Source organism: Melitaea cinxia, chromosome 4 (genome assembly GCF_905220565.1).
Source record: "Melitaea cinxia chromosome 4, ilMelCinx1.1, whole genome shotgun sequence".
Lineage (NCBI taxonomy): Eukaryota > Metazoa > Arthropoda > Insecta > Lepidoptera > Nymphalidae > Melitaea > Melitaea cinxia.
The window spans coordinates 10,859,734-10,871,774 of record NC_059397.1 but is presented as its reverse complement, the minus strand read 5'-3'; the positions used below and the strand labels follow the sequence as shown (position 1 = coordinate 10,871,774).

Below are 12,041 nucleotides of genomic sequence, written 5' to 3'. Positions count from 1 at the left end.
CAAAAAAATGTTCCGATGAGCCAAGTTGAACCGCTGACTTGGCATAAGAGTCTGCAGTTTCATTACCTGGAATACCAGAATGGCCAGGGATTCATACCAATATAACTTCTAAGCCTTTGTGCTGGTAGTTTTTTTTTTAATTCCTGCCAGGCTGCCACGTTTTAATGAAAGCCAACTTTGACTCAACTATATTTTGTGGGCGATGTGGATGCGAACAGTGACGTCATCTATGGCGTCGAGCGATCGCACACGACAACTACGGGCCTTAGGTGGAATTATAGAATGGGCTTTCCACGCGTTGCGGACACTTAGTGGAACCCGACCAAAATGTTTCGAATCAACAAGCTCAACTTTTGTACGTCAAACTATAAAACTTCTATATTATTATTTATATTTTCTAACTTCATCTAAATAAGCATAAATATGAAAATTGCCAATAAAAATTATTATTTTTTTTTTTAATTATAGCCACCGTGCGTATCTAATACAACATTGTTTCCAAAAAGATTTATTTTTCTTCTTCAGGGTTAATGGCTTTCAATAGTGCCAAATGAGCACAGATGATTTCGAAACCAAATTATTTAAAATTATTGATTTATTGAGTGATAGAGAATGAATTGATTGATTGATTGATTGGTTTAATGATAGAGAATGAAACCATGATTTGTCATTCTGCTTTTGACAATTACATTTACGAGTTGAATAGGGATGTTCGTAAAGCAACATCGATATTAATCGCAAAAATCGATTCTTTGCACATTACTTATACAAAACTTACACCAAAAGTAACTTTTGTTGTATAAAAAATTAAAATAGTTATAAAATCAATATCATGTGTACAAGATCAATTTTTTTAAATATTCTACATTGGTACAGAAAAACCCATCCTGCCCATTACTGTCCATTAATATCCGTTACTAACACAGCATAACATAACAACATAACAATACACTTTATTGTACACCAAAACAGAAATAATACATATCAGATTGATTTTAACAGAGTATTATAAGGTACAAAGGGCGGCCTTATCGCTGAAAAGCGATCTCTTCCAGGCAACCTAGGGGCAGAGGAGATGGTAGAATTAAAATAAATACTTTAATTATGACAATAGAAGACAGCAAGATAACGTTTCAACTGAAACAAATTTATAGTGCTATCTTTTCTTCTTACCAAGAAGTTTCGTTTCGAAATTTATAATTTAACAATAAAACTTAATAATTAAAAATTTACGAATCATAAAAATTCTACTAATTCATTGAGACCCTTTCAAAATGACTAATATTTATATTATTTTTTTAATTAGATAAAATGTTGTTTTTGTCACGTCGTAAGTCTTTTAAAAGTAAAGTAATGCCAATTATTGTATTAAAATTTATTTCAATAAATTTGTAAAATTGTCATTTAAAATAATATAAAATTCAAAAAATTATACCATTCAAATTTTAAATTTTACTGACCGGATAATGTAAATCGCTCACCTTTATCGCATAAGTTGATCTCCAAAAGTCCAAACATCGATAATTAGATTCTAATATGAAAGATGATCAATAATCATCGAACATCACCGAACATCCCTAATAAGTTACAGTAATGAGCAGTGATGTCAACTTAGGGGTTTCCCCCCAAATTTAGGGGAAAAAAAGTGGGATGGGGTATTTTTAGGGGTATCATATTTGTAGGAGTATTTTTAGGGATTTTTCATTCTTCAAACATTTTTTTTATTTTTTTATTTCAAAATAAGCAAAATAAAGGTGTAATAGAAAAGGCCCTAGGATAATCCAATCTAGTGAGTAGCAAATCATATTCATTTTTACACATATCGCCTTAGCGACATCTAGTGCGATTGCTTGTTACTAAGAAAACAGAGTTAAATAAAACGCGAGGTAAAACTGCGTTTATGTTTACTACAAATACGTTGATTATTATTTGTTATTTACTTGTTCATATCGTCCGTTTATCAGCAAGTCATTCGTTAAAATATCTAATGTTAGAGAAAAAAAGTATTGTATACTATTATTTGTTTAATGATATCGTACTATTTATTAATTATTTTTAATGTATTATTTATTTAAAAAAAAATTAATTATTTATTTTATAAGTACCAAAAAAAATTAGGGAATCCTTAGTAATTGTGGGCATTTTAGGGGTTTTTGATTGGGGTTTTAGGGGGATAAATTTTTGGGAGTTGGCAACACTGAGTATGAGGCAAGAGTATATCGTATGAAGTAAATAAATACATAAACCGGCATAAAATTGCATGAAAAACTTTATGCTAATAGGAAATATTACGAAAACATTACTGTAATTACCATCATATTAGTTTGTAGTTTACGAAACTTCAGTTGTACGAAAATGGAGTACACTAACAAGGTTTGTGGTTATTTTCTTAAGTTTATTTTAATAGAAATGGATGTTTTTATTTTATTTTTATGTTAATTATAATATTACTAATGGTACGTTTTTTTTAGAATTTTCCACCCTTAAAAAATGATAGACTACTGAAAGCAGCTACTGGTAAGGAAGTTGATAAAGTGCCTGTATGGGTAATGAGACAAGCTGGAAGATATTTGCCAGAATTCCAAGCTGTAAGAGCTAAACATGACTTTTTCACTGTTTGTCGGACTCCTGAACTCGCTTGTGAAGTTACTCTTCAACCTTTAAGGCGTTACGATCACTTAGATGCCTCAATTATATTCAGTGATATCCTTGTTATACCACAAGCATTAGGTATGACTGTGGAAATGCATCCTGGACTGGTATGTACGAGGTTCTAATAACAGTTTCCGCTATTAGTAATTTTAATTTGTTCATTTTCTGCTTACTTAACTCATTATTTATAGTTCGTACATTGAAAGAATTATTTAGGGGGCGTCCATAAATTACATGAGGTGTTTTTTTTAATTGTCTGTCCCTCCCTCCCCCCCCCTCGTAAGATGTCGTGAGATTTTATTCAACCTCCTCCCCCAACCCCCAATCTCACATGAAATTTTTCAAAATGTGTTTTTCTTACGTAAAGGCGTTGGATTGTTATTGTAAAAAGGAAAAAAAATTGCTTTGTGCTTTTATTTACGAATAGTTAAGACTAGTTATCAATATTGCTGAGAGTTTAATTATATGTGTAATAAAAATTTAACAATAGGATACTTAAATCGTAACTACTGTGATTAAAAAAAGAATATCTACTCTAATTCAGTCCATGGAGAATCATGCGCGGTCTCAAGAGAGACTAGAACCAAAATGCCCATATGATTTTCAGTAAAATCATCTGCTCCTTCAACTTCGTTTTGATCTATTTCGTATAAAATGAATATGGTGATTTGACAGTCAGTAGATGTATAATGTCAAAGTATGAATGAAATTATTTTCTTTCGAACGAATTAGTGAATGCTCTTAATCATATTATGATTATGCTTAAGTACTATACACACACTTTATAATTAAATGGACAAAAATAGCATATATTTTTTTTTATATCAATCAGAAAAAAAATTGTGTGATATTTGCCGAGGCCACCCCTCTCCAACGTAATATTAGATGAGACTTGACTCGACACCCTCCCTCCTTAACGCCCCTTATTTATTAATCGTGTCTTGCCAAATCAATCGACTAGATAAAACTTTTAATCTGACAAAACAATACAGTAAAAGTTTTATATGGAATTTGCATAATTCAAAAGAAGTTAATGTACTTTTGCGATAATGTTATAGGGCCCTGTTTTCCCTAACCCGCTTCAAGATGTCTCAGAGATTGATGGACTCAAAGAAGAAGGTGCTGTTTCAAGACTGACATATGTAGGTGATGCAATTACATTGACACGGCACAAAATCAATGGAAAAGTACCATTAATTGGTTTTACAGGAGCACCTGTAAGTTATTACATATTTCAATAAGAATAGTATAGCAATTGCATATCAAACATCTATTTTAGAGGAAAATTACATTAGAGTCCAATCAATATAATGAAAAAAGGAAGAATATTATTATATTTGGTTTGTTTGTTATTTTATAATATTTTTTTTTTACATTTTAAGGTGTCTGAATGTAAAATCATTTATCAGAATCTATAAAATCAAAATAGCTTTATTCAAATGGGCTTAAATAAGACCTTTAACTATTCATCTTACAAAAATATTTTAAATTATTGTTAAAAGTGAAGACCCCGCCGATTCGGAATGTAGATTCTGTAAAGAAGTATTGGCAAGAAATTCCAAAATTAATCTTTTTAAGAAATAAACAATTTTTGAATACAAAATTGGTAATATCTTGCATGAAATACAGCATCACTTTATTATATTATGACGGTTATTTTGTAAATACTTTCTACTTAAAAGTATACCAACATAACAAATTTAAATAACTACTGAATTTTCAGTTTACTTTGATGGGATATATGATTGAGGGTGGTGGCAGCAAAACTATGTCTAAAACAAAGGAGTGGTTACAAAAATATCCAAAAGACGTTCACAGGTTACTTAGTTTGTTAACTAGAGTCATAATTGACTATTTAGTTATGCAGGTAAATTTTTTATTCAATTATTGAATAACTTCTTTACGGCTTATTTTAAATATTAAAATTAAAACTTTTAACTTAAAGGTCGAAAGCGGAGCACAACTGATTCAGGTTTTTGAATCAAGTGCAGATCACCTCACAAGAGAACAATTTTCTGAGTTTTCGGCTCCTTACTTAAAAGATATAAGAACTTGTGTCCAAAAGAAATTACAAGAAAAAACCTTAGATCAAGTTCCTATGGTAGGTGAAATTTTTTATTGTTTTGTTTGAATACACAATTTTAAAAACTCATAATCTTTTTTTTTTAAATAGACAGTCTTTGCAAAAGGAGGTGGACATTCGTTAGATATACAAGCACAGATGGGCTATGAGACCATAGGGTTAGATTGGACTGTAAATCCCATTGAAGCAAGGAAAATTGTAGGTGACAATATTACATTACAGGGCAATCTCGATCCTCAAGATTTATACAAAACTCCAGTAAGTTCTTTTTCGATTAATCTAAAAAAAAATTATAATTCTGAAACAATGTGTGAATTTCCTATTTTTGGCTAGAGGCCTGACCTATATAGAAGGGCATTGAAGTCTTAACAATTTCTTATCAATGTAATGTAACACAAATTACGTGAAAAATAACACAAATTATTCAATAATAATTGTAGTTAATTTATTCAAGCCTCAAACCAATTTTCTTCCTATCTGTCATTGTCAATATATATACTTTTTTTAATAATTTATATTTATTACCGAGGAGCCATAGTCTTTAAAGAAGAAGAAGAAGATTTATTACCGACCTAACAATCAACATGCTGATTTTCTCATTTTCCTTCTCTGTGAAACGCTAGATGAATTCTAAAGACTACAACTATTTATATTTGAATCATGTTAGTTTAGTAGTACATACTTACATAAAAGCTGTACATACAATCTGTGTGGCTATGGGCAACACACATGAGTTCACGCCATTTTTGGCGCGAACTTGATGAGGCCTATGTCCAACAGTTGACTGCGATAAGCTGAAGTGATGATGATAATGACTTACATAGTAGTACATAACAATATAATTCGAAAAGTATAATTATACAAACAATTTGTAATTACAGGAGGAAATCAAGAAATTAACTACAGAAATGGTAAAAAAATTTGGAAAGCATAGATATATCGCAAATCTAGGCCACGGAATAACACCACAAACGCCTTTAGAAAGCATGACAGCTTTTACAGAAGCTGTTCATGAAGCTGTTTAATTTGATATATTTTTTGTTTTTGTTAACATGTTATTTTTATAAGGGAATTAAAAGAGGGACACTTTTATGTTAATTATTTTAATGGATTGTTACAATTATAAACTTACAATTATGTGGTTAAAGTTAAAATTAATATATGTTTACATTGTATAAGTGTTTTTTGTGTTTTGACTTGTTGCTGGAATATCTTCATCATGGCTGCCAACAGATTTTTTCACATACTAAAACAATAAAATATGGTCAGTAATAAATTACAGTCAAATAATTAAAGTAATATACATTGAACATTGGTCATCAAACACCATTTGAATGTTGGTCTTAAGAAGAATAGTAAAGTAATAATACTTCAAGAAAGTTTGATATTGAAATTAAAAAAATATAAGCAATAGTAGTACAAAGTACTAAGACTTAGAATAAAATCATATGGTCAAAAAATAGCAAAAAAAAGTTTAAATCAAAAAAACAAAATTACTATTTATACTGCTATTACTATATATAAACGTATATATGTTTTGATTATCTAACAAGCTTAATTCTTATAAAATGTTTAATTGCCTTTATTAATAAACTAAGATACTAAAGATTTTATTTATCCTTTGTCTTAAAAAGCTAAATTATTCAGAAGCACCCAGTAATTCAGAACAACCTATAAAAGTTGTACAGTTTAAAATTAATGTATTAAAAAATTTATAATAAGTGTCATCACAGATAGAAACCATTGAGGATGCAATTTATTAAAAAAATATATACTTTTTTTAAAGAAGATATTATAATGTTAGTGATACTTACTTGAGGATTGACTTGAATTTGTTCATCCATTTCTTGAATGTACTGATGGAGTTTAGTGCACGCTGCCATTTGTTGTTCCAGTACACACAAGGTTTCTGGCGAAGCATACTTCTCAGGACTATCAAGGAATACAACCATACCGTCTTTCTGATTTATCATAGCATAAATTTCTCCTTCTTCGATCTGTAATACAAAATGACAAAAAATATATAAATATTTAATTACTTTAAATTGTAATGGCTATAGAGGTCATCATAAAATAGAAATTTTATTATATGTAACTATATTCTCGGCTTCATAGCATAATATTTTTGTCAGCCTAACTAACTTAAAACCACTAAACCTTTTTTTAAAATATTGCTCCTCATTTACTACAACCTGTCTCCTTCTTAGGAAAACTTCAGTATTCCATTAGTAGTATGACTGATGTAGCTGTAATTGCCTACACAGTATAACCCGTGTCATATCCACTTCATTTACACAGTGAGATAGTTTACTGTCTTAATTAAATTCTGTTGAACCTAAACATCTTTTAAAAAAAAGTTCTACTTTACCTAATATTTGCCTGTTCTTCCCCTCGTGTTATTTTGTAAATAGTCTTTGCCTGCTGTAGTAAAGCATGCAAGTTGTAAAGGTAAGTATTAAATGCCTGTGTTGTTATTGTTTGGTGTGGTTGTGATATCTTACTAAACATGTACCTACACTTTTAGCCATTACAAATATATCGTATTTTTTACATAATATAATATAGTATTTATGTAAATGATACTATAAAAATGAATCAAGTAGGTTTATTAACCGATTTCCAAAAAAGGAGGAGGTTCTCAATTTGAGTTTTTTTTTAATGTGTATGTTACCTCACAACTTTTGACTAAGTGGACTGATTTTAATGAGTCTTGATTTAATCGAAATGTGATGCTTGACTTGTGGTCCCATCTAAATTTGATCGAGATTTGATGGCTACCTTTTGACTTATCTTTGATAACGCATATTTACTTGACTATTTTTTTTTCGTCTACCTACATTGTATTACTTGTCGATGTAATTGAAGTCAGATTTTTTTTCGTTTGCGAGCAAAGACAATTATTTTTAGCTTAAAACATTAACTATAAGAAAAAATTAAAAACTATTGGATATGAAATATTTAAAAAAAAATACTTTACTAGACTCATTTTTTACCAATACTTGACAATCAATAAAAGTAAATTATAATTGAATAAATTAATAATAAAATATACAAACATACCATGTTAAGAATGTAACTTTCAGCTTGTGCCGGACCAGACAATTGTACACGGGAAGCAACATCGCTCAGTGATAAAGTTAAAAATGTCTTTGTAAGCCTCTGGATGTTCTTTTTATACATAGAACTCAAAACCTGAAAAGATAAAAATTTGGTTTTTAAAAAAATTTATAAACAAAACGAGACTACCAAATTTTAAATTAATTAAAATTGACATCATTTTATTCATATTCAGAATTCATGGTTTCCACTAGTGCCAAGATAGCATAGATGATTTTACCAATGTCACGAAGGATACAGAAGAAACCTTTTATTAACCTTTAAATAATACATTTCAAGCTACTAAGATTTAAAAACACTGTTATTTTTTTAAATTATTTATTTTAGACTCAAATATCTACACAATGCCTCCAAAAGGAAAACGATGTCCTCTTTAACCAAGCCACTAACTCACCAATTATAATTTACATATATATTTTATAAAATGTTACCTATCCAACAAACAAATATCTATCAGAGAAATGTTACCTACTTAATGAAACATAAATGGAGAATTCCAATACAGGTAATATGATATAACAATAAAATAATAAATTCACTTATTGGCGAGCATTACTTAAATATCACCTATATAGTCCTAGAGTAAATTCAATGTATAAATATACCCTCTTAATTTACCTACAATGTATGATCATTTTTAAGTATATTAAATGATATTATACATAAACAGAGACAAAAGTATTATCATCATTTATATTACTTTTATTTTGCTATCATCTATAATATAAAAATGAGTCGCTGAATGTGTTGCTAAGCGCAAAACTCGAGAACGGTTGGACCGATTTCGCTAATTCTTTTTTTAAAATATTCCTTGAAGTACGAGGATGGTTCTTATGGAGAGAAAAATTCTAAAAAAAAAAAAAAAATTTCCTGAAAAAGTCTAAAAACAACACTTTTCTATACTCCCATACAAAAGATTTGTGATAATACTTAAAAGTCAATTTGAACTTTAATACCATACGATAAAGTTTGTGTTAGGCGATACGAAGTTCGCCGGGTCAGCTAGTTGTAAATATTTTATTCTCATTATTATGAATCCAGAAATGCAGGTTGTAAACCTAAGCCTTAAAATCTTAAGCCTAATAAAAAACCTTAAAACTCAAGAGCTTTTGCAACTTATAATGAATTTTTAATATTTTAAATATATTTTTAATATTTTTTTTTAGTTTAACTTTACCATTCTAATATAAAAGGACCTGGGTGACCGAGCATAGCTCGGTATTTTTAGTAAATCGTGTTTTTTGAATTACATATTGATAAAATATGAATAATATTTTTCGATTTTATTTTTTTTTAGAAAAAAAAAAGAAAAAAAAAAAACGATAATCGATCTGGAAAACTTAAGGATTCGAACCATGATCTTTTCGGCCGAGCGCGATCGACCGATTTCCCCTGAGCTATTACAACTTTACTGACAGATGCGAAATTTACCTTCTTATTCTAACGATATTGTAGCCATTTTTTCATTGCCTAAAAACAGGGATAAAACGACATTTTCTAAAAATGAATCCTAGCTAGATTTATTTATCTCCCCCGTAATCCCCTGCATACTAAATTTCATGAAAATCGTTGGAGCTGTTTCCGAGATTCAGATTATATAGATATATATATACAAGAATTGCTCGTTTAATAGTATAAGATAAACAATCATTAAATTCATCAATTATAATAGGCAGAAAATAATCAAATATCTAAGTAATAAATAAATATCTTCAACATACACACAATCATCTGTTATTATGGTAAGCAAGTAAGTTAATGCTTATGTTATAGATAACAGCCAACTGATTTAGCTACATATTTTTTTTAAATAAATATTTGTAATCTTACTTGATTTACTAAACCCATATTTTTATCTCTCACAAAGGTTTCCCTATGTCTCATCGCTGCATGTTGAGATGAAGCAAGCTCATGATAAGCTACAGACAGCGGCTTGAGGAAACGACAAACAACTTGGGATGTATACTTGGGCACTGGTTGAATCTGAAATAAATGAAAGATATTATATCTATCTATAATAATTATTACAAAGCTGAAAAGTTGAAGGCTATAGGCTATATAATATTTTAGTATCATTTATTCTCAAAAGTAAAGTTTATTCTCAAAGGCAATAATTTTTTAATTTAAATAAAAGTCAATTGCTAAATGAAAAACTTGAAAACTGCTTGGTTAATTTGACTACTTTTTATAAAAAAAATTTTAATAAGTACTATGAAAGTTTTTATGGAATGACTGATTAAAATAATGAGTGTGTGTGTGTAAACAATCTTAGAACAGACTCTTAGAAAATAAATATAACTTATAATATTTTACCTTCCCATGTAAAATTAAAGAGACTAGAATATATTTCTTATACGCTTCTAACATTATATGTGAGACTACCATTGCAGGAACAGTAACTACTACTTCAAAGAAATACAGTGCTCTATCATAATTCTTCATAGCTGTGTATATCATTCCACCGTAATAGTAATATAGTAGAAAGTGCTTAGAATCATTAGCCCCTCCGAGCTAAAACCAAAAAATAAAATTAATTAAAATTAGATGTCCTATGGTAACAAGTAATCTTTGGGAAATCTAGTATAATGTATTTTTCTACCTCAGTGCCAATACTTGTAACATCGGTGTCCAAAAATTCAAGTGCAGGCTTCAAACATTTAGAGAGAAGGCATAGTTGACATATATCAGCATGGATTGATGTTAACTGAGAGTCAAACAACTGAATTTTTCTAATGGCTTTTTTCAATATCTCTATACCTCTAATTGGTTGCTTCAATTCTACTAGGTGATCTGTCAGTAAATGGCATAAATCGGCATCTGAAAAATAAACGTGATAAGTCAGTAAATAACTTTAGCAATTACTCTTCTTTACTTACTATATCTCAGATATAAAATGTTTTCAGTATTTACATAATTTTACTGTGACCTTCTAAAAAGACAGAAAAATAAATTAACAATAGACAACTTACAAAGCTCTGGACAAAAACGAACTTGTTCACCATTACAATTATTGATAAAGTCTTGAATCTGTTGAAACATTGTTGTTCTATCCACATCAGGATTACCCTGAAATTTATAACGAAATCAAAAAATGATATGTGTAGTGTCTCGTGCCTATTGAATAGTTAATGCATTATAAATAGTTACCTGAGGTAAGGAAAATTTAGCAACAAGTACTGCTAGAACACCTAGAGAATGCTGCTGTATATCTAAAGTCTCTAGTACTGTGTTCAGGTGTGCACTGTTACGCTGTAACACCTCATCAGATTTTCCAATAATTTCGCATAATTCACGAAAGTTACCTACAAATCAAAACATAAATAAATTTTAACCTATTCCAATTAATACATGAAATAATAGCCAAAAATGTAAACTACCTGAAGTTGAATGTGTTCTAACATTGTTTACAAATTGTTCCAAAGGAGAAGCCATTGTATTTTATTAAATCTGCCTCTTAATTTTTTCAATATTCAAAGAAAGTAAAAATATCAGTTGCGAAAATGAATTAGACATTTACAATTTGACTTTGGCAGTTAAACTACATTTATTGGCTACGTTCCACTTAAGGCCCGCAACCCCATTGACAACGACCGCTGAAATGCCTGAAATTGCTGTTCCACCAAAACACTAAGCCACTAACGATAAAAACGCCGCGGGCGTTGTAAGCGAATTTTATAGGTAGGTGTAAGAGAAGGATTGGAGCTTAACCCACCTTGTTGCTCCACTAGGGGTTGGCTAATTTTTTAATATACTATAATAAATATAAAATAATTATCACCCATTAAACTGACGGTGAAGAACGTTTATATTTTGGAACTCCTACTATAACTTATATGTGTAAAAATTGATAGTAAATTCATCAAGAATATTTTTTAATTTCAATATCACTACCTACCCCACCCCAGCCTGCAAAATAATCATATTTGTAATAAAAAAAAATACTAATCGATAGATTTTCAATAGCTCAATTCAACTACGTTGTCCGTTTAAATTGCTCACCTTCAATTATTTAATTAAAAATCAAAAAAGTCGTTGAAAAATATTCAGTTATCAATAATTTCAAACTCCTTTATCTTTTGATGTATACAATATGTTAAATTGTTCAGTGTTAAAAAACTGCTCAAGTTGCATTTATAATTGCTCAAGTATAGTTGAACAATTTAACATATTGTATACATCAAAAGATATA

General features: G+C 29.4%; 2 protein-coding genes across 2 annotated transcripts; one reads left to right on the top strand and one right to left on the bottom strand.

The window, feature by feature from the left end:
* The first annotated feature begins 2,355 nt into the window (after positions 1-2,355).
* LOC123670381 (uroporphyrinogen decarboxylase) lies at positions 2,356-5,913 on the top strand. Its single transcript, XM_045603877.1, has 7 exons — positions 2,356-2,373; positions 2,472-2,759; positions 3,711-3,869; positions 4,376-4,519; positions 4,598-4,753; positions 4,826-4,993; positions 5,617-5,913. The coding sequence occupies exons 1-7, from the start codon at positions 2,356-2,358 to the stop codon at positions 5,758-5,760; spliced, it is 1,077 nt and encodes a 358-aa protein (XP_045459833.1). The 3' UTR covers positions 5,761-5,913.
* On the bottom strand, positions 5,823-11,284 carry LOC123670380 (COP9 signalosome complex subunit 3). Its single transcript, XM_045603876.1, has 9 exons — positions 11,230-11,284; positions 11,000-11,154; positions 10,822-10,918; positions 10,452-10,669; positions 10,166-10,363; positions 9,683-9,835; positions 7,796-7,927; positions 6,550-6,732; positions 5,823-5,981 (listed from the first exon to the last, which is right to left on the bottom strand). Exons 1-9 carry the CDS (start codon positions 11,282-11,284, stop codon positions 5,901-5,903), a joined length of 1,272 nt encoding a protein of 423 aa, XP_045459832.1. The 3' UTR covers positions 5,823-5,900.
* Positions 11,285-12,041: the final 757 nt, after the last annotated feature.

Bases quoted from the DNA above. Each gene is read 5' to 3' on its own strand.
- LOC123670381 (XM_045603877.1), top strand. The intron at 4,754-4,825 runs GTAGGTGAAATT...TTTTTTAAATAG, and splicing joins CCTTAGATCAAGTTCCTATG to ACAGTCTTTGCAAAAGGAGG. The intron at 4,994-5,616 runs GTAAGTTCTTTT...TTGTAATTACAG, and splicing joins AAGATTTATACAAAACTCCA to GAGGAAATCAAGAAATTAAC.
- LOC123670380 (XM_045603876.1), bottom strand. From the start codon at position 11,284: ATGGCTTCTCCTTTGGAACAATTTGTAAACAATGTTAGAACACATTCA. The intron at 6,733-7,795 runs GTATGTTTGTAT...TTTGTATTACAG, and splicing joins AAAGTTACATTCTTAACATG to ATCGAAGAAGGAGAAATTTA. The intron at 5,982-6,549 runs GTAAGTATCACT...TTATTGTTTTAG, and splicing joins AAATTCAAGTCAATCCTCAA to TATGTGAAAAAATCTGTTGG.